The 21,583-nt window shown below is 41.4% G+C and overlaps 1 protein-coding gene across 9 annotated transcripts; it reads left to right on the top strand.

The window, feature by feature from the left end:
- The first annotated feature begins 634 nt into the window (after positions 1 to 634).
- On the top strand, positions 635 to 20,609 carry Wdr31 (WD repeat domain 31). 9 transcript variants are annotated; one of them, XM_047524903.1, is made up of 11 exons: positions 635 to 744; positions 4,600 to 4,741; positions 8,456 to 8,596; positions 9,228 to 9,360; positions 11,003 to 11,077; positions 13,898 to 14,042; positions 14,140 to 14,240; positions 15,946 to 16,013; positions 16,959 to 17,100; positions 17,678 to 17,840; positions 19,656 to 20,609. In XM_047524903.1, the coding sequence occupies exons 3-11, from the start codon at positions 8,484 to 8,486 to the stop codon at positions 19,814 to 19,816; spliced, it is 1,101 nt and encodes a 366-aa protein (XP_047380859.1). In that variant the 5' UTR covers positions 635 to 744; positions 4,600 to 4,741; positions 8,456 to 8,483; the 3' UTR covers positions 19,817 to 20,609. The 9 variants fall into 9 exon arrangements, with proteins under 9 accessions (XP_047380859.1, XP_047380860.1, XP_047380862.1 ...); XM_047524904.1 differs by having other exon boundaries at positions 9,231 to 9,360; XM_047524906.1 differs by lacking the exon at positions 8,456 to 8,596.
- The last annotated feature ends 974 nt before the right edge of the window (positions 20,610 to 21,583 follow it).

The following is a 21,583-nucleotide window of genomic DNA, read 5'->3' on the forward strand; positions in this document are numbered from 1 at the left end:
AATTGCTGAGGCTGGCCTCTAACTTGTGATCCTCCTGCCTCCCAAGTAGGTGGGCGATTATATAGATTCTTTAGGCAACACAGTCTCGGGCACATCCCTCTTCTCTGGATCTCATCAAGGCATTGTTACATAAAGAACAAAATAGAATCATGTCATTTGCGGGAAAATGGATGAAACCAGAGACCATTCTGTTAAGCGAAATAAGTCAAACTCAGAAGATCAAGGGACATTATGTTTTCAAAAGAGGAAGAGAGGAAAGAGGAAAAGAAAGGTGGAAACAGAGCTCATGAAAATCGAAGGGAGATCAGTAAAGAAGACCAAGGCATGGGAGGCGGGGGAGAGAGTGGGGGAGTGCTGGGGAGTGATGCTGGCCAAATGATATTGCTATACCGTGTGCATGTACGGATATGTAAGAATAAATCTCATCATTATCTACAACTATAATGCACCAATTTTAAAAATGTGAGGGAATTAAAAAAAAAAAAAAAAAAAAAAAAAAAAAAAAAAAAAAGGAAACAAGGCAAAGAGCTCTTGGTTCGGCTCAGGAGACTTCCGGCTAGCGGAACCTAGGTTCCTATTCTGCGGAAGACGCCCGGAGGCTTTTCGCTGGGACTCCCACCTTAGCGACGCGCGCCTCGTTGCTAGGGGCGGAGGAGCCGGGGGCAGTGGAGGCTGCGGATGCTCTGTCGATGGTCTGCGGCTCCGCGGCTCCGCGGGCCTTGGCGTCCGCGCGACCAGCCACGGGTGGGTATGGAACCCGAGGTGGGAGAAAGGAGCAGCGGGAGGTGGGAGTCCTCGCGCTTTCTGTGTCGCAGCCCCCCACCTGGCGCGAGCGGAGAGGGGGTTTCTGAGGTTCTGCGTTGGAAAGGTTTCCCCCTTGAGGGACTCTTCCCCGCCCACGTACACTTCAAAATAAGCTTTAGCGGTTCGCATAATGGACAGGGAGAGGAGTGTTTGTGGTCCGAAGAGCCAGAAAAGAAAAACTGCACAGGTTGTCCCCAGCCTTCGGAGTTCTGACCTGGTACTGGCTCTAGGCCTGTGTGACTCTAGGTCACGGTTTCCCTTGTCTATACCATTTGAGGCTCGAACCAGACCACCTACCTGTTTCTACCTGTCGTTTTGTTTCTGTGTGAACATTGGTTCAGATGCCTTGGTCTTGGGGTGGGATATGTAGCTTAGCGAGAGTGCTCAACTAGTATGGACAAGGCCCTGGGTTCAATCCCCAGTACCAAAAAGAAAAATAAAAGTAACCCTTGGCCTCCCAGAGTGTAGGTTAGATGTGTGTAGAGGAAGATTTGGGAAGAGAAGGAGGATAAGAAATTATCATTGGGCTGGGGAGATAGCTCAGTTGGTAGAGTGCTCGCCTCGCAAGCACAAGGTCCTGGATTTGATCCCCAGCACCGAAAAAAAAAAAAAATTATCATTTACGTTGTTCAGTGACCCGGAAATTCCAAGGAAATAAGTTCCAGTTCACCCATTTCTGCCCCTATGAACTTTAGCAAGTCATAACCTTCTGGGTCCCAGTTTCATGGTAGAATATAACAGCTGTATATATAGTGATATAAAAGAATACTGTACCAGAGAGTTAAAAAATAATTCTCTGTGTTGTTTAGATTGGTCACTATGTATCTCAAGTTCTTTATAAAATAGATTTGTGACAGAAATAAGTTCTGAAGTCCAGATTTAGTCCTGGTTTCACCTGGGACCAAAAGGGACATCAGAGCCATAATGGAATTTAGTCCCTCTGTCCATTGTGAGCTGAAATCTGGAATGAGGCAGGGTGACTGTCCCTTGAGGAATGTGTTGTTAAGCAGTGTGTTGTTACTGGCCATTTTAAAAGAGTCTTTATATTGGGTCCTTAAAAAGCTTCCCACCCATATGCCATTCATTTATTCAACAGATAATTTGCCTTGCATCCATTCTCCCAGGCTATGCTCAAAGCACACATAACAAAAATTAACAAGACATTAAGCCTTCTCTTAGGCTGGGGGTTTACCTCTGTGGCAAAGCACTTACCTAACAGGCTGAAGACCCTGGTTCAATCCCCAGTTCCCAATACCACAAGAAAGAAAAAAAAATTGGAACTAAGGTTGTGGCTCAGTGGTAGAGCACTTGCTTAGCAAGTATGAGGCCCTGGGTTCAATCCCCAGCACCATCAAAAACAAGACATTAAACCTCCTCTTGAGTATGTTACATATTTGGAATATAAACATTGGAAAATAACCTGATATCATTTTCATTTTTTAGTTCAGTCTATTCATAATGAATAACAACATAGATATCAACCAAGTACATATACTTTGTTCTTGAGATTTTTTTTTCTGTACTGGAAATTGAACCCAGGTATGCTGTGCCACTGAGCTATATCCCCAGATCTTTTTATTTTTCATTTTTGAGACAGGGTCTTACTGAGTTGTTCAGGCCAACCACAAACTGAGCCTCCTGCCTCAGCTTCCCTAGTAACTGGAATTACAGACTTGTATCACCCCTCCTGGCCTATTCTCAAGAATTCAAATTGCCTTGCTATATAATTCAATTCTTTTACATTTTTTTGTATTAATTAGTTATACATGACAGTAGAATGCATTTTGATACATCATATATAATGGAGTATAATTTCTCATTCCTCTGGTTATACATGATGCAGAATCCCATCATTCATATAGTTATATATGTACATGGGGTAATGATGTCTGATTCATTCCACTGTCCTTCCTATCCCCTACCCTCTATATAACATAATTCTTATTGTGATCCATCACTCTGGTCAGGGGACATAATTGGCTTCAGTTTAGTATCCTCCAGACTCACATATCAGTTTGTATGTGATCGCTGTGTATGTTGGATATGTTTAATATACATGTACTATGAACAATATTAACGCGAGTGAAATTGCTGATGGGGCAATCATTTTAGTAAACATACCTTATTTTTAAAAGTTTGGCAGGTTGAACTGGAGGCTTTTTATGCATAGGTTTTGTAGAGGTGCAGTGTAGTATGCTGATCAAGAGCAGGGCGTGTAGAATCAGACTGCTTGGATTGGAGTTTCAACTCTGCAACTTACTTACAGTGTAAACATGAGCAAGTTATTAACATCTCTGTCTTACTTTTCTCATCTGCAGAATGACTATAGTAAGTATTTCAGAGATATGTTTATCAAGTGAATTAATAAATATGTGATACATGGAGAGTCTCCTGACACATCTTAAGTGCTATTTTAACCCTTCCAGAAGACAGTGATAGAGTTATTACCCCCATAGCACATAGGAAGCTGAGACTTAGGTTCAGTGATTTGCCTAACACCTCGGAAGAATTATAATTCAGACCTAATCCTGTCTAATTCTGATAACTAAGGCATTTAACCAAATGTTATTCTGACTGTTCTGTACTTCTCTTAATTCTCAAAATAAACTACATTGTCAATCAATACTTAGAATGTATTTAACTAGGCATGGTGGTATACCCCCATGACCCCAGTTACCTGGGAGATTGAGGCAGGAGGATCAAAAATTCAAGGTCAGCCTTGCAACTTATCAAGACTCTGTCTCAAAACAATTCTAAAATGAGTGAGGGTGTAGCTCAGTGGTACACCTGTTGGTTCTGTACCCAGTACTGAAAAAAAGTTTTTTTGGAGTGCATTTGAACTCTTAGAGTTAAACTGCAGTAAAATTCTTCTGTGTAGTTGTTTATAATGGACATTCTGGGGTAGAAGTCAAAGGATTATCTGATTATAATTTTTTTGCAGTACTGGGGATTAAACCCAGTGGTGCTCTACCACAGAGCCATACCCCAGCCCTTTTTATTTAAATTTTTTAAAATTTTGAGACAGAATCCTTATAAGTTGCCAGTCTAACCTTGAACTTTTGATCCTTCTGCCACAGCCTGAGTCACTGGAATTATAGGCAGGTGCCACCATATTCAGCTTGGTTATAATTTTAAGCAAATAATGTTTCTGCTTTCTCCAGGTCTCTAAAGGATTTATATGTGATGATTTCGAAAAGCTCTTCCATCTCAGGTTTTGTGGTTCATACTTATTTATTTTTTAATTTAATAAAATTTTTTTCCACATTTTTATTGGTGCATTATAACAATTAACAATGGGATTTATTGTTACCTATTCTTACATACACACAATACAATTTAATCAATATCATTCCTCAGCACTTCTCTCTCCCTCCCCTATACTTATTTAAAACAAGAGAAATTTTTCTTTTTATAAAAGCTGTGAACTTTTTTTTTTTTTCAGTGCTGGGCATTTGAACCCAGCGCCTTTTGCTTGTGAGGCAAACACTCTACCAACTGAACCATATCCCCAGCCCAAAAGCAGTGAACTTTGAAAGTGAATAGTGAACTCTGAAGGTTTTCAATGAACTATACTATGAGTAAAATAAAAATGTTTAATGATGTAATTAGATATATTCTATTTTGCATATTTAAAAATAGAAGTATAATTGACATTATGTTATACTTTCCCCCATTGGTGGAAATGTGAGCCTTATTTGAATTTTGAAGTTATTCCTTTCTTTGTGAGACAAAATGACACTTAGCAATATTTTTAATTAAACAAGGTCTTTATTTACTTTATAAATCTCTTTTCAGTGCAAAGAGATGCTTAGAGAAGAGATTAACTCAAGCATCTTTACAGAGATTAGGAAGTGGCTGCCTGAATTATTTTCCAAAGGATAAACATTACATATAATTAAAAATGGCAACTCACCAGGAAGATCCTTTTGGTTTGGGGGTAAGTAGTCCTAAAAATTATCGTTTTCCCTTAGAATGTCCCATGAATACTCTTCACTTGGGGAGTATGGCTCTCTGGGGATACCAGCTAAGAATCCAATCAGATTTAAGCACAGCCAGTCCATTTATAGCACCTGCAATTTCCCGTGACCTAGATCTATGGGTGGCATGTCTTTTTAGCTGGATGACAATGTCGAAAAATGGGTTAGGCTGGCAGACAGGAAGCCCTGCTCCCTCTGTCAATCAACAATACAACATTCCAAGCTTTTTGGAAACTCTCCTGGAATTTTTTTAAATCACATCTTGTGATCTATCATGTAGAATCCTAGAATGTCTGAACTAAAAGGGACCTTGTAGATTCACTACTTCACAACAATTATTTTTGTTGTACTGGCAAGCCTCTTGGGGTACAGAGATGAATAATCAGAGCTCTTCTTCTCCTTCTCCTTCTCCTTCCTCCTCCTCCTCCTCCTCCTCCTTCTCCTCCTCCTCCTTCTTCTTCTTCTTCTTCCTTCTTTCTTCTTCTTCCTTCTTTCTTCTTCTTCTTCCTCCTCCTCCTCCTTTTCTACCAGGAATTGAACCCAGGAGTGCTTAACCACTGAGGCACATCCCAAGTCTTTAATTTAGAGACAGGGTCTCGCTGAGTTGCTTGGAGCCTCCCTAAGTTGCTGAGGCTGACTTTGAACTCACAGTCCTCCTGCCTCAGCCTCCCAGGCCCCTGGGATTACAGGCATGCACCACCACACCCAGCAGAGCCCTTCTTCTTATGGAGATCATTGTCTACTAAAAATCATTTGGTTTAGTGTCCTGATATTTTAAATGAGGAGACCGAGACACAGAGTGAGGACTGCAGCCACTGAAGGACACATTGTGAGATGAGGCAGCATTGGGGCCAAAGCTCAGGGCTCTTGATGCCACATGCAGTGTTCTTGTCGCTGCATTGCGCTTCTGTACTGATTACCTGTTCTTCTCAAGAGATCAGTTCTGGCAACTCCTCAAAATGTAGGTTGAAGTTCTTCTGAAAAACTCCAATTTTTAATGGTAATGGTGTGAATGAGAATTATTTTTTAAAAATTATTTATATATATAAATATATATATATATATATATATATATTGTTGATGGACCTTTATTTTATTCATTTATTTATATGAGGTGCTAAGAATTGAAAACAGTGCCTCACACATGCTAGGCAAACACTCTACCTCTGAGCCATACCCCAGCCCCAAGAATTCTTAACTTGGTGAGTTTTAGCTGCTCCCTGGAGCCTGTTCTTCCTAGAAGTAGGTTACTTCCCTCAGCCTTCTGGCATCTCAGGGGGTAGATAGTTACAGAGGACATGGGACCTGAAGCAGCTGCAATTAGCCCCGAGTCAGATTCCTTCAGTCCCAGTAAGTGTTCTTGCTGGCCACATCTTTGGCTCTCTCTCTCCCCCTCCCTCCTTCCCTCTTTCTTTCTCTCTCCCTCTCCATCTCTCTCTATATATATATATCCCTCTCTCCTCTATTTCACCAGCATATATAGTACAGGGCATGCAATAAATTAGGTGCTTAGAGAGTATTTCTTGAGTGAAGGACTGGATGGGCATCTTTTATTGCATAATTCATTCTTTTTTCTTTTTAGTTCTGTCCTTATTAGTTGATAGGAACCATGTGAATAAATTTGGAAAACAATTGTTGCTTTTATTCTTTATGGCTAATATATGTCATCCTATATTAACATGATTTAATTTCTAGATCAGTTGTTCTCAAACTTTTGTCATCAAGCCTCTAAGTCTCCTTTACATTCTTTTTAATTTTTTTATTCATTCATTTATTTATTTGATACCAGGGATTGAACCCAGTGATGCTTAACCTCTGAACCACATCCACAGCCCTTTTTAATATTTTAATTATATTTTAATTATAGACAGGGTCTTGCTGAGTTGCCTTAGGACCTTGCTAAGTTGTTGAGATTCACTTTGAACTCTTGATCCTCCTGCTTCAGCCTCCTGAGCTGCTAGGATTACAGGCATGCACCACCGTGCTCAGCTCCTTTACACTCTTAAAAATTATCAAGGACCATGAAGAAGTTTTGTTTATGTAAGTTATAGATTGTGTTCAGGTTCCTGCTTGTCCAACCTCTTATTGACATTAAAATGATAAATTTAAAATTAGAGTACTTGTCTAGTATGTCAGGTGTGATTCCCCAGCCCTGCAAAACAAACACAAAACTCTAAAAATAAAAAACCTATTTCATGTTAGGATAGAAAATAAACTTTCCAGAAGAATTTAGTAGGAAAGAATGGTATTGTTTTAATTTTGTTTAACTCTCTTTCAAGTTTGGCTTAAACAAAGACAACTGGATTCTCTCATCTGTGTCTGCACTCAATCTATTGCAATATATTATTTAGGTTGAAGTAGGAAGGGAAAGTCATGTCTCACACAGAGACAGTTGGAGGGAAGAGGACCTCCTGGACTCCCTTAAAGAATCAGGAATCCCCCTTGGTCCCCAGATCACACTTTGAGAACTGCTGGTCTATGTCATTATATTGTCTCACTTAGTGTCATCTATAGCATCTCATTACAGGATAACCTTGTGATAGTTGTGTGCCGATTTAAGTGCCACAGTGCAATTATTTAAAAATAATTGAGCCCAAGAAGGGTTATAACTTTTTAGAATAACCAAAGCTCTTTTCTTCCAAGAAGCTTCACTAATGTAGATTTAAATTTTTTTTTTCAATTACATGCTTAGTATTTATGTTATTGCGATGGAGTGCACAGACATAAAATTTACCATTGGTGACATTCAGTACCCAGGCACTGTTGTGCAGCCACCATCACAGTCTAGTTCCACACATTTTTGTCACCCCCAAAGGATACTGTACCTGTTAGTCCCTCCTTACCTCATCTCTTGGCAGCCACTAATCTGCTTTCTGTCGCTGTAGATTTGCCCACTGTTCACGTTTCACTTAAGTGGAATCATACAGCCGGTCTTTTGTGTCTGACTTTTTTGCATGACACTTTGAAGGCGCACTCCTGCTGTAGCGTGTGTGAGTGCTTCATTCCTTTCTATGGCTGAATAATATTCATTTTATGGATGGACCACTTTTTGTTTATCCACTCATCCCATTAATGAGTTTTTTCACCTTTTGGCTATAGTGAACAGTACTGCTGTGAGTATTGGGCACCAACTTTTGTTTGAACACCTGTTTCAAATTCCTTGGAGTGAAATTTCTGGATTATAGGCCGATTGTATGTTTAACTGTTGAGGAATTTCTTAATGTTTTTCTAAACTAATATATAAAAACAAAATTGTGCATGCTAATGGGGTACCATGTAATGTTGCAATACTGGTATACATTGCATACTATTTAAATCAGTTTAAACATAATTCTTAGTGTTTTTAAAAGTTAGTTTTGCTTTTGTTTCTTCTGCTAATGGTTTATTGGCACCTGTAATCCCATAAGAGTAAAGCAGGTTAAAGAAGAAAAGCACATGCATTCAATTAGTCTTTTTGTTTTTAAATAATTTAACATAGTCATGCTACTGTTGTTGTGCCTAACAAAATTAACAGTACATGGAGCTGGGGATGTGGCTTAGTGGTAGAGTGCTTGCCTGGCACACGTGAGGCCCTGGGTTCTATTATCAGCACCACATATAAATAAATATATAAATAAAGGCCATGGACAACTAAAAAAAATTTAACAGTACACGTTCTTCTTTTTACTAAACAGGGCATACAGCTTCCATCAACTACAAGGGATGCTGCTACTCATATGCCAACTGAAACACACTCCTCTTCAGGCTTCCTGTAGGTTTTGTGTCGTAATGGGGAAACTGCAGAGCAAACTCAAACACAGCACTTACAAATACAGGTACAGCAGTTCTCCCTAGGGTCCGGTTTTTGGGTTTTTTTTTTTTTTTTTTTTTTTTTTTGGCAGCTCTGAGTATTGAACTGAGGTCCTCCCACACATTAGACAAGTGCTGTACCACTGGGACAGGGTCTCACTAAGTTGCTGAGGCTAGCCTCAAATTTGCGATTCTTTTGCTTCAGCCTCCTTAGTAGCTGGGATTACAGGCATACACCACCATGACTGACTTGGGATCCTTAGGTTTATCATGCCCCCATTAAAACCCTTCACTAAAGAAAGAGAATAAGGCAGTGACCTTCCCTGAACTGTTTGGTCTGTTTTCTTTTGGTTAAGAAATAGCCTATTAGCTAGTATCTGCACCCATTAAGGGAAGGGGTGCAGAATAACCTTTGGTATTTGTCTCTAGTTCAAGCAAAGACTCCTGGTCTCAGGATTCTCCTTTATCAGATTGCACTCATTCAGTCATTCTGAGCATTTTCAGAATAAATAGTATTAAGGCAATGCCAGCAGTTTCCTTTCTCTACTCCATTTCCTTTATCCCCTCAGCCCTGCCTGAATTGCTCCTATCACTCACACTGTTGCTCCCCTGCCCACTCCCAGGCATTAGGCCTCTCATTTTCCACCCTTTCTTTAGCAGGCCTGATGGAATTATAGAAGAGAGAATTCAAACGAAAGCTTTTCAAGAGTATAGCCCAGCTCATGTGGACGCTGTCTCTGTCATTGCTGCTCTGAACTCAGACCTTTGTGTCTCTGGAGGAAAAGATAAGGTGAGGTCTACAGCATTTCCAAGGAAGACAACTCATTGCAGGAAAAAGAAGATACTTAGAAAGTCCAGGTTTTCATTTCTGGCAGCTGGGCTGATTAGTGTACTGTGTGGGCTTAAAGTTATTGCAATCCCAGTGACTTGGGAGACTGAGGCAGGAGGATTGCAAGTTTGAGGCTAGCCTTAGCAACATAGCAAGGTCCTAAGCAACTTAGCAGTGAGACCCAGTCTCAAAAGAAAAAAGAAGAAAAGGGCTGGGGATATGGCTCAAAGGTTAAGCTGCTCTAGGTTCAACCCCTGGGACCTGGTACCCAAAAAAAAGAAAGAAAAAGAAAAAAGGATTGGGTTTAAATCCCTGCTTTGACACTTCTATATCAACCTCACTGGACGATTGCGAGGATTAAATGAGAGACCATAAGATCCTTAACACTGTGCTTGATCACCTACATGATTTTTGTAAGTGGCAGGTGCTATTATTCCAGCCAACACACTTTTACAGCTATAGCAGAAATAGGAGAAATAGCAAAAAGAACATTTCTAGCTTTTTCTCTATGGTTCTCTTGCCAAAATCTACCCCAGAGTGCATCATATTCTTTCCTTGTATGTTTTTGTCTTTTCTCCCCTTGTCACTTTGAGTCTGATTGCCTTTCTCTCTGCCATCGCACTCCCTGCTGGGATGTTGGTAGCAAAAATGCTACTTCTTTTTGCAGTAAATGATACTAATAATGCCTCTCATGTTCAATAGCCTTTTCAAATCTTTCAGTTTCATTTGCTTACTGTATTTCACTGGTTCTAACATGCACTTATTTTCAAATTTTACACCTGTGAAATCATGGTGTATCTATATATTATAATAATCAACAGCATTTTGTTTTAAAATATATAATCATCTTAAATGTACGAAGTTTCATTTATATGATCTTCCCTCACATGCATGGGTGTCAAACAGGGTGAGGATTATCTTCTCCATTTTGCAGTTTAGGAAACTGGTATTTAATTAGGTCAGATGGAAAGGGGGCTAGGTCCACTATAGCATGTGCTCCTTGCTCTCTAGCAATGAACCATGGGGACTCAGAAAATGCTTTTCAAGCCCTGTTTGGGGAGGGTAATGCTTATGATAATATATTAAAGTTTATGCCTGGAAACAGTAGAAAGAAAATTTTAATAATTCTCTTTGGCAGATGGGATTATGAGGGCTTTTAAAATTAAAAAATGTAGACTGTCTCATAATAATGTGAATATATTTAACAGTACTTAACTGTATAGTTAGAAGTGGTTGAGATGGTGAATTTTAAAAAGATACTTTAAGAAAGTGCAATACAATAGGGAGAAAGTAATCTAATCCCTTACAGAATTCTTCAGAATCTACAGCCAAAATCTCAAGGTGAATCCATGCTCCTTGGGGAATGTTTTCCTGAACCATAAGTAAGGTTTAGAGGAGTGGCCCTGTTCGGGGAGACACAGGAGAATGATCAAGAGGAAAGAAAAGAAATTCAAAGCAGGGGAACGTGAGGAAGGGCACGGGATAAAACCCTAGAGCTTGAAACAAGTCCCTTGATGGAGAAATTAGGAGGGAAATGAAGTAAAGGTGGGTTTCAGTTAAATGAAAATGGAATGACTAACCTGCTCTTAATGATTTTCTGCAGACAGTCGTGGCCTATAATTGGAAAACTGGAAAAGTGGTGAAAAGGTTCAAAGGACATGAACGTGAAATCACCAAGGTAATTGTCAAATGATTATTATGAAGGAAATCTGGAACTTAATAAAGGAATATCTAATAGCTCTAGATATTAAGAGTGATTGTTCAGTCCTAAGGAAAAATACAAAGGCTTCATTTGATGCTGTGAGGCTCTGCTCCAGGAAAAGCAGAGCAGAGCAAGACAAAGGTGGAAATAAGCCAAATGGCTGTTCAAAAACACATGGATGAATATGGAAATATATGTATAATGGAGTAGTATTCAACCTTAAAAAGAATGAACTTCTGCCGGCTGCTCTGGTGCACACCTCTAATCCCAGTGGCTCAGGAGGCTAAGGCAGGAGGATTGCAAGTTAAAGCCAGCCTCAGCAACTTAGCGAGACCCTGTCTCAAAATAAAAAGGGCAGGGATGTGGCTCAGTGGTTAAGTGCCACTGGGTTCAATCCCTGGTACCAAAAAAAAAAAAAAAAAATTCTGATACATGTTACAATGTGGGGGAACTTGAAAACATTATGTGTAGTGAAAGGAGCAAGACAGAAATGACAAATACTATGATTCCACTTGTGAGGCAGGGACCTCAGAACAGTCAAATTCTTAGAGGCAGTAGAATAGTGGTGCCCAGGGGCTATGGAGAGAGGAGAATGGTATAGTTTCATTTTGGGACAACGAAAAAGTTGTAGAGATAGATTTTGGTTATGGTTGCCCAACAGTGTGAATGTACTTGATGGAATGAATTGTATGCTTAAAACTGTTAAAAATGGTAAGTTTAATGTTATATGTATTTGATCACAATGTAAAAGACACCATGGAAGATATCAGAACAGGAAAAAAAATGAGCAAAGATATATTAGGCAAATACAAACACAAAAAATGCCGGAGTCATGGTAGTAACAGCAAACAAAGTTGTGTGCAAAGTAAAAAGCATTAAATATCTGGGTATGATGGTGTACACCTGTAATTCCATCTACTTAGGAGGCTGAGGCAGGAGGATCAAAAGTGTGAGGCCAGCCTGGGCAACATACTTGGACCCCATCTCAAAAAACAAAACAAAGCAACAGAAAAACACTAAACGAAATAGAGACTCACTTTGAATTGATAAAAGAATCAACAGAATCACCTATCACAAGAGTTTTGATGGTTTTAAAAGAATCATTTCAAATTCACAAGAAGTCATAGATCTGATCCAGTTTAAACTGTTTAAAGGTATAGAGAAAAAGGTACAATTTTGTAATTCTTTTTACAAAGCTATTGTAACATCAGTAGGAAAAACCTACAAAGCATATAGGAAGAATTGCAGACCAGTGAATACTTGCATTAGGTAGAATTAGACATAACTTCAGATAACAGAAAGTCCAAACAACAGTGCCTTAAACACATAGCCATAGTTTGGTATGGTGGTTTCATGGTCATGATGGAGCCAGACTCCTTTTGTATTTCTTTTCTTTTCTTGAGACAGATTCTCACTATATTGCTTGTGTTGCTTAGGCTGACCTTGAATTCATGATTCTCCTGCCACAACCTTCTGAGTACTTGGGACTACAGGTGTGTGTACCACTGCATCTGGCTTCTTCTATATTTCTTACTTGTATCACAGGAGCTTAGCTTCCAGCAAGGTGCGATAGTGCACACCTATAATCCCAGCAGCTTGGGAGGCTGAAACAGGAGGATCACCAGTTCAAAGCCAGCCTCAGCAACTTAGTGAGGTCCTAAGCAACTCATTGAGACCCTGTCTCCAAATAAAATACAAAAAGGGCTGAGGATGTGGCTTAGTGGTTAAGTGCCCCTCGGTTCAATCGCCAGTACCAACATAAATAAATAAATAAATAAATAAAAGAACTTAGCTTCCTTCTTCAAAATTATGTCCTATTCACAATATGGCTGCTGCTGCTCCTTTCATGTCTGATCTCAAGGCAGTAGGAGGAAAGAAAGGGCAAGAGCAAAGGTTGTGTCTGTCAGCCCCTTTTAAAGGGTTTCCTATAAATCCCACTTCTACTTACATGTCATTGGTTATCTGTGTCTTCAAGTGTGCTGGGAAATCTGCACTGATAGGAGTACATTGCCATATCTGACAATATAGAGGCTTGATGTTAAATAAGATGGGGAAACGGATCATGAGTAAACTCCTCGTAGGCTGTTACAAATATTGAAACAAAAAACCCTTAATGAAGTACTAACAAATAGAATCTAACATTTTACTAAAAAATAGCATACCATGACTAACTGAACTTTATTCCAGTAATGCAGAAATGGTTTGATATTAGGAAATTGATATATATGATTCTCTGATCATCTCAGTAGAGATCCGAAGATCCAGTATTAATTCCAAACAGAATTCTTTGGTCACTTGGTAAAGTAGAAATAAATGGATCTTTATGTGACTAAAAATAAATATAATTAAAACCCCTCTTTAAAACAAAATACAATCAATGACTTTACAACATAAAATAGGAGCGAACACAAGGTGATCCATGAGATGGGTAGGAGGGAGCTGTACACTGCGCCCATTGAGGGGTGCTGACAGTGCCAGAGGGACCACACAGAGAGGACATTCTGCAGGAGACCCCAAAGGGGGAGAACCGTGGAGGCGAAGTGGTCTGGGAGGCCTTATGGAAGAGGTGAGGTATTTAACCGCTCACCTTAAGGATGGGAGAGAATCTGCTTCACAAAGAGAAGAGAGTTAGCGTACCGTGGAGAAAGCTTCATGCTTCCCAATCACAGATTTCAAGTTTAGGATTACTCACTTCGAGAGTGGGGAGGGGGCTATGCACACCCATCTTTCCCCATTTTGAATCCAGTCTGGTAAGCACACCAGGTGGATTTCTGGTTTTGTTTCCTCTCTGGGCAGGTAGCCTGTATGCCCCAGTCAGACCAATTCTTCAGTGCCTCTCGGGACAGGAGGGTCCTGATGTGGGACTTGCATGATTCCTCCCAGCCCAGGCAGCAGCTGTCCGGCCATGCCATGGTGGTCACTGGGTTGGCTGTGAGTCCAGGTAAAGCAAAACAGATCTCTTCCCAACATCCTCGTGCTTTCCCAGGCCCCTATGCAAGTTCTGTCTCATGGGTGTCTTCTTGTCATTGCTTCCAAAGACACGTCACAGCTGTGCACTGGCTCTCGGGACAACACTCTGCTTCTGTGGGACGTGGGGACTGGACGGTGTGTGGAGAGAGCTTGTGTCTCCAGGAACCTGGTATGAATTTAGACTTGGTACAGGACAGGGCAGCAGAGGGAGCATGGGGTGAGGCAAGGGTAGGGCCTGCTAGCAGCTCAGTACTGTTGGTGGAGCACATGCTCAGCATGAGCAAGGCCCTGGGTTCAATCTCCAACACCAAAAAGGAGAGAGAAACAGAGAGAAAGAGAAACAGGAGAGAGATCAGGAGACCCAAGTCCAGGCCTCAGAACCTTGGGTCCTGATTGCAGCCCCTGCTAACTTTCCTTGGCCTCTCAGGGTTGTTGAGTTGGATGATCTCAAGAAAGATTCCACTAGTTTGTGCTGGAATCTAAAATGGTATCTTCAACTATTCCTTCAATATATAACTAATCCATTTCTTGTGTGGGCCAGACACTGTTAGGAACGTGATTAGTGACAAAGATCTCAGTTCTATGTACCAAGAGCTCACAGTTTGTGTACTGTGTGTACTATATGGTGGCTGCTCTTTCCTTGGTGTGTGTAACATAATACAGAGAAATAAGCATCACCTTTTGTTCCATGTGTAATTTGCTTTTTTTTTTTGTACTGGGCATTGAACCCAGGGGCACTTAACCACTGAGCCATATCCCTAGTCCTTTTTATTTTTTATTTTGAGACAGGGTATCACTAAATTGTTCAGGGCCTTGCTAAGTTGCTGAGGCTGGCTTTGAACTTGTGATCCTCCTGCCTCAGCCTCTTGAGCCACTGGGATTACAGTATGCACCACCATGCCCAGCTTTGCTGTGTTTCTGAAGACTTTTTGTTTTCTGGCAGGCTGGTATATGAATTCCATGGCCTTTGAGGTCAGTCATACCTGACTTTAAATATTTGTTTGTGTGGGTTTGTTTTTCAGTTTGTGTGTGTGTGCGTGTGTGTGTGTCTGTGTGTGTGTGTCTGTGTGTGTGTGTCTGTGTGGTGCTGGGATTCAAACTCAGGGCCTTGAATATGCTAGCAAGCACTCTGCCCCTTCTACGTCCCCAGCCCTGGCTTTGCACTCTGAGCCTGTCACTTCCTCACTTCCTGGTGGTTCTACACCAAGTTACTTAAGCTCTTAGAGTCTCAGTGTCATCATTTATCAGATTGGGAGAATTATATTGATTGTTAAGATTAAATGAGATAATCTATGTATGTGAAATGCCTGTCATTGTGCCTGCCATGTGGCAGATACTTCTTTAGTGGTCATCAAAGTTCATCTTTTCTAATTTTGTAGACAGTTGTCCATGGGAGATGTACTTACTGATGCCCTCTGGATATCTGGATGTTTGCTGTACTTAAGTAGTGAAAATCCTATTTCCCTGTTGTTATGATAACTGCCCCATACCTGCCTGCAGGGAGCTGCAGGGATAAAAAGGACACCTGTCACTCTTCAGAACCCCATTAGATAGAAGACCAGAGTTTCCCTGGTCCTGCCTCAGAACAGGGGCTGCTTTCTTGGCTGCCACTGCCAACAGGTCCCTACCACTTAGCTGGCTTTCAGTTGCTCTTAGGCTGCCCACTAGCTTCCACCATTACTGCTGATAACCAAGGAGATACAACCAGAACCTGATGGATGAGTATCTTCAAAACATTGAATCCCTCTAAATCAAACTTACTAGTTTGGAATTCTTGAGAAGAGGTAGAGAGTTGATATTTAGCACCATTTATAGGAATCACAGCAGAAGAATGACTTGGTACGGAGAAGTGTTGAAAATTTTGCTGTTTCCAGGTCACTCACATGTGCTGGGTCCCCAGAGAACCATATATACTACAGTCCTCTGAAGATAAAACCATCAGGTGGGCTACTGAGTGGCAGTGAAGGTGTTTCTGGTGAAGGTTTGTGGCTCCCATGCTTATGTCACTTTGCTCCCACTCTGCTTCTCCCCACGGCTGTGCCCTTTCCAGGGGCTTCCTCCTGTCTGCCCCACGCTGGTGCTGGGCTGCTTTGATGTGGTCCCATGGATCATCTGGGTACAGGTGATGGTTTTGAGAGCAGCTGACCCATCTGGCTCCTATTATGTGATGGCTTCAGATTAACTTTAGGATCAGCCATCTGCTCATCCCACCCATTAGCCTACCCGGCTCCACTCGCTAACCCTGCATGGCTGCTGGGGTTCTCAGTCACCCAGCATTCATTTGAAGCCCTTCTTAGGGAAACAGAGTCAGAAACTACATCAGGGGAGTCAAATGAAGACAGTAGTTCTTAGACTGGAGTGCATAACTAGAAACTTTCTCAAAAGAGATTCTATTTAGAAAACGGTTAAGAATGAGATAAAGAGGTAACAATGAGATCAGGCAAAACAAAACACTCCCATGGAATCCAGGGTCAAGGCCTCTAAATCTTTTAATCTGATTCTGGAATGATGACTGCTCTCTATATCATAAAAAGTACCTTTAAAAAATTAAAATTATAAGCATAGAAATAACCTCTTGTCTATTGAAAGCAGTGTCCTGAAGGACAAAATTAACAAGTTGACTTGTACAATTAAAAGTGTGATCTAAATTCCTATTAACTGATCTCAAAAATAGAAAGAACTCAGGTGTCACTCAGTTTGGTTATTTCCTGTCAACTTTAGCCTCACGGAGATGGCACTGATTCAGGTTGCTACGTTTAGGTAAATCATGGCATTCCATTCTGACTGGCCTACGTAGCAAAGAGCCAAGACTTTACGTGAGTGAGATATTACAGGTCTTTTCAGGCACATTTACTTTAAACTCATTTCCTGCTTCAATTTCTTTCAGACTGTGGGACAGTCGGGGACTGCAGGTCGCTCACATGTTTCCCACAAAGCAGCACATTCAGACCTACTGCGAAGTCAGCATGGATGGCCACAAGTGTATCTCCTGCAGCAATGGCTTTGGAGGCGAAGGCTGTGAAGCCACAGTAAGAGACAGTGTGGGGTCCAGGGATCTGGTTACCGATGAACAAATTACTGATTCTGGCTTCATGACTTTAGCTGAACTAACAGGCTCTGCTGCTGGCTCAGACTTATTTCACGTGCAAACTGTGAGTTATTCTTTACATTCCAGGGGCTTCTTTTAAGAACTATCCAATAACCTAAGCCTCTCTAAATTGATAGTAGACAAGAGGAACAGGATGAGCGTCAAGACTGAGAGGCGCTAAACAGAACCAGCCTGCTAATGTTGCTACTTCCACAAGAGTATCTGGGGAGGGACAGCTTGAAGAGCCAGATGTCTTCCCATTGTACATTTGGCCTTGGTAAAGGAAGTTCAAGCTCTTTAGGAAATGTGGAGCTCCTAGATTGGTCTAGGGCCCACCTCATCCCGGGTAGATGGGTGGGTGGGTATGATGGATGAAGAGATGTTCATTAGCTTCGTGAGTAGGTAAGTGGAGAAACAGGAGGATCATGGGAGGCTGGGAAGATGACAGTAGTGGATGAAGCATGTGTGAAGCTAGAGGCAAGTGTATGTACAAGCTGGTCCATATCATTACTTTGCAGTTGTGGGACCTAAGGCAGACAAGAAACAGAATATGTGAGTATAAGGGGCATTTCCAGACAGTTGCATCCTGTGTCTTTCTGCCAAGAACGTTGGCCTTGGTGCCTGTGATTGCTACCTCTTCACATGACTCCAAGGTGAAGCTTTGGAACCAAGATACTGGAGGTAAGGAGCCTACTGTAGTGCTTCTCAAAGATACACAGGGTCCTAAAATTCTTTCTTCCCATTATTCATCATGTAGAAAGCCAGCCATCTCCTGCCAAGGTCTTGTCCCCTAAGTGGTCAAGAGATGATACCTAGATGCCAGTCTTTTTCTGGTCAACCTCTGGCTAGAAACCATCACCAAATATCCCATGATGTATAGAGTCAATCCTGAGAACCCAAATAAAATCTCTTTGGTTCTTACATTCTTTTTCCCTAAAGTTTCTCATCAAGTTTTAATGTGAAGCTCAAAATATCTGGAAAGGGGAACAAGAATTGCCACATTTGAATTCCTTTTTCAGAGATTAAATTGAAGCTTCAGCTCTTGGTAGGATTCTGTGGCAATAAGGATAGTCTCAGAAAGGCTTGTCCCATTTGGACCCTGAAACTGGTTAAGATCACAATAAGGCCATGACACTTCAAAGCACCAGAGAAAGTGTCTGTGGAGCATGGCACCCCAGAGTCCTGGATACGCAGGAACTGGCTTCTATTGGTCAATTGTTAGACATTCAGAAAATTTTATTTTATTTTCATACCAGGGTTTGAACCCAGGGGTGCTAAACCACTGAGCCACAGCCCCAACCCTTTTTATTTTTATTTTTTATTTTGAGACAGGGTCTCACTAATTTGCTTAGGGCCTCACTAAGTTGCTGAGGCTATCTTTGCGATATTCAGCAATTTTTGAGCTAGTTTTTAAACCTTTGGTAACATGAAAACTGGTCATCGTGGGGACAAATGCTATGAATAAGTGTTCGCAGCACCCTGCTGTCCCTGTGCTGCTCTACCCTAGAGAGAATTCCGTAGAATAAGAATGCGTGATTTAGAGAGCTTCAAACCACATCCTTCCAACAGATGTTCTCCGGAAATTCAGTTGCTCCAGGGGAAGAAAGGGTACCCTGAGTTGGGACCATGTCTAATGGCACTCTGCAGACAGCTGTGGCCAAAAGCCATAGCACAGACACGCCTGTTGTCCTCTTACCTGGATTTGCCTTTCCCAGTTGCCCAGCTGCAACAGTCTTGGGCGGTAGGCAAGCATGTTTTTGGTTTAATGATCATGAACCTAAGATCAGGGAAGGCAGGGCCTGGTAGCATTGACCAGAATGGCTGGCATGAATGCCCAGTCCACTGGGTGTGCACCTGAAGTTCTTAGAAGAGTGGCCTTTGAGATGCAGATGGAGGGAGACTGGCTCAGCTGGACACCCCCAAAGACTGCCATTCTCTGTTATCTTAATGGGAGCCAACAGCTACAGATCATGTCCTTGTCTGTTTTCCCTGCCCATGCTCTGCCTTGGTTCTGGGTAGGTAACTGAGGGCACCTTTTAGCATGTCCTGAGCAGGTGACGCCCCAGTTTGCACATGCTTCTTGGTGGCCTAGATCTTGTTTGCCCTGGGCCCCATTCTGTGCAGTTGAAGTCACCCAAGTTCTGCCTTACCTGCTGGTGCACCTTCCCTTTAAGCAAGTGGGGCCTCGAATGTGGGTTGGTCAGGTACAGCACAGGCTTTATTTCCTTGGATTTCTCAGGAGGACTCAGTATTTCATGATACAGTCACTTCACTGCAAAATGACGTTTTAGTCAACCATAGACCCCAACAAACAGTGGCATATGCTGTATGGCCTTGGTATGTAGTAGGCTGTACCTACTACACATGTACACTTTGGGATATTTGCATAACAATTAAATTGCCTAATGATACATTTCTCAAATTCCTGATGTCATTAAGCCATGTATGACTTCATTGCACTCTTGGCCTAAACTGCGGATGTCCCCTTCCCTCCAGCCTGCCTTTTCACCTTGTCTCTGGATGGATCTGGACCCTTGACATCCCTGGCTGTTGGTGACCCCATCTCCTTATTATGTGCAAGTTTCAACAGAGGAATTCACTTACTTCGAATGGACCACAGCCGAGGGCTGGAACTGAAGGAAGTGGCAGCTTTCTGAAGCCAAGAGACATTCACTGGACAATGTCAAACCATTCCTCTCCTTCCTCTGTGTGGCTTTGTGTTTTTCTGCGTTTTTTTTTTTTGGGGGGGGGGAAGGTGGAATGTAGGCCTGGTGTTCTTTGCTTACATTTACTTAGAAGGTATATCAGTATTAGAAGTCAATTTAAGTTCAGTGAGTCAAAATCAGGTAAAAAGTTTAGAAACATGGACTAAACCTAAAGTTCACAATCTAAGTTAAACCCAAATGCAGTGTTTTAGTGAGTGTTTGGGTCAACTCTTCCAAAAAAAATAAAAATAAAAAGTTTTACTCAAGACAGTGACCTGGAGGCACAGGAGTGAGGGATGTGTCTATGAGCACAGAGGTACAGCTGGATTCCGTCAGACTCACCTTTCCGGCGTATGTCCACAAAATAGATAAATAAGTCAATACAAAAGAAAGAAGAAATAAAAGGCAGCAGGAACAGAATCTGCTTTGGTCGCCTCAAAAAAATCATTTGAATAGGAAAGAAGAGTTCGGCTCCATAGAGGACGTGGACCATCTGCCATAGTCCAAGCGCTGGGCACTGCCCCTCAGCAGCCTGAAGAACAAAACTGGGCAGAAAGCCAGAGCCTTGGCTTCACCCAGGGGGCAGTAGACCCCGCCCGCGCTTGAGCCTCCCTAGACCAGCGCTGCTGAGGTGGCAGGAAAACAGCCCCTGAGATGGTCTCAAGTGGTTGACCAGCACAGGGGCATCACCCGGACTGTTCCATGGGTAAGGAAAGGGAGAGGTTCAGAGAGTAAGGCTGAAAACATTGCATTTTTAATTTGAATATTTTTATTTAGTTTTCTATAAATAAAATTATATATGTGTGTATATATACATATACATATATATAAAATATATATAGTTTTCTATAAATAAAATTATGTGTATATATACATATATATAAAATATATGTTTATTATGTAGTTTAAATAAAATTGTATATATACAAATATATAAAATATATCTGTAAAATATATATATAGTATTTATATTTAATATATAAATATTTATATATAAATATATAATATTTTAAAATATATAAATATATGCATTAAATATATATTTAACAATATATATTTAAAATATATATTTAACAAATATATTTTAAATAGTATAAATATATATTAAATGTGTGTGTGTGTGTGTGTGTGTGTGTGTGTGTGTGTCCCACCCTGGAATGACCAGAACGGGGCAGTGGGGGAATCTCTGAAATAGAGAACATAGACAGCATAAGTAGATGGAGTCAACTGAGTCCCAACCATTGAGCCCCCTTTAATGATGAGGGGTGGGGTGCTCTGATCAGCCTATGTGACCCCAGGAGTCAGTCCCCAGCCTGCTGTTCACAGCCCATTTTTCTTGAGGGAAAATGGAGTCCCTCCTGCTGATGAACCCAAGAGTAAGACAACTGAGACCTGGAGATTCCCTTTCTGGTGAGTCCCAGCCCAAGAAATAATTTGCATTTGTCTCTTCTGGCTTCTGCCTGTCCCTAAGACCGTGGCCAGCAGCCAGCTTCCTTGTCTCCCTTCTGCCTCTCCCCCAGCTGTCTCCAGTGACAGAGAATTTGTTCTTAAGCTAGTGCAGTCAGACCTGAGTTTGAAACTTCATGTCCCCATTTAGCTGGATGATCTTGGGCAAGTTATAAAATCTGTTTCCTTATAATATGGGCTCCCTATTGTTCCTTCCTCACCAGCTGTTTTGAGGACTGGACAAAATATATTAAATGCTAGGCAGGTACTAGG

Source organism: Sciurus carolinensis, chromosome 14 (genome assembly GCF_902686445.1).
Source record: "Sciurus carolinensis chromosome 14, mSciCar1.2, whole genome shotgun sequence".
In the NCBI taxonomy this organism is placed as follows: Eukaryota; Metazoa; Chordata; class Mammalia; order Rodentia; family Sciuridae; genus Sciurus; species Sciurus carolinensis.

Bases quoted from the DNA above. Each gene is read 5' to 3' on its own strand.
- Wdr31 (XM_047524903.1), top strand. From the start codon at position 8,484: ATGCTGCTACTCATATGCCAACTGAAACACACTCCTCTTCAGGCTTCC. The intron at 14,043-14,139 runs GTAAAGCAAAAC...TTGCTTCCAAAG, and splicing joins TGGGTTGGCTGTGAGTCCAG to ACACGTCACAGCTGTGCACT. The intron at 17,101-17,677 runs GTAAGAGACAGT...ATTACTTTGCAG, and splicing joins GCGAAGGCTGTGAAGCCACA to TTGTGGGACCTAAGGCAGAC.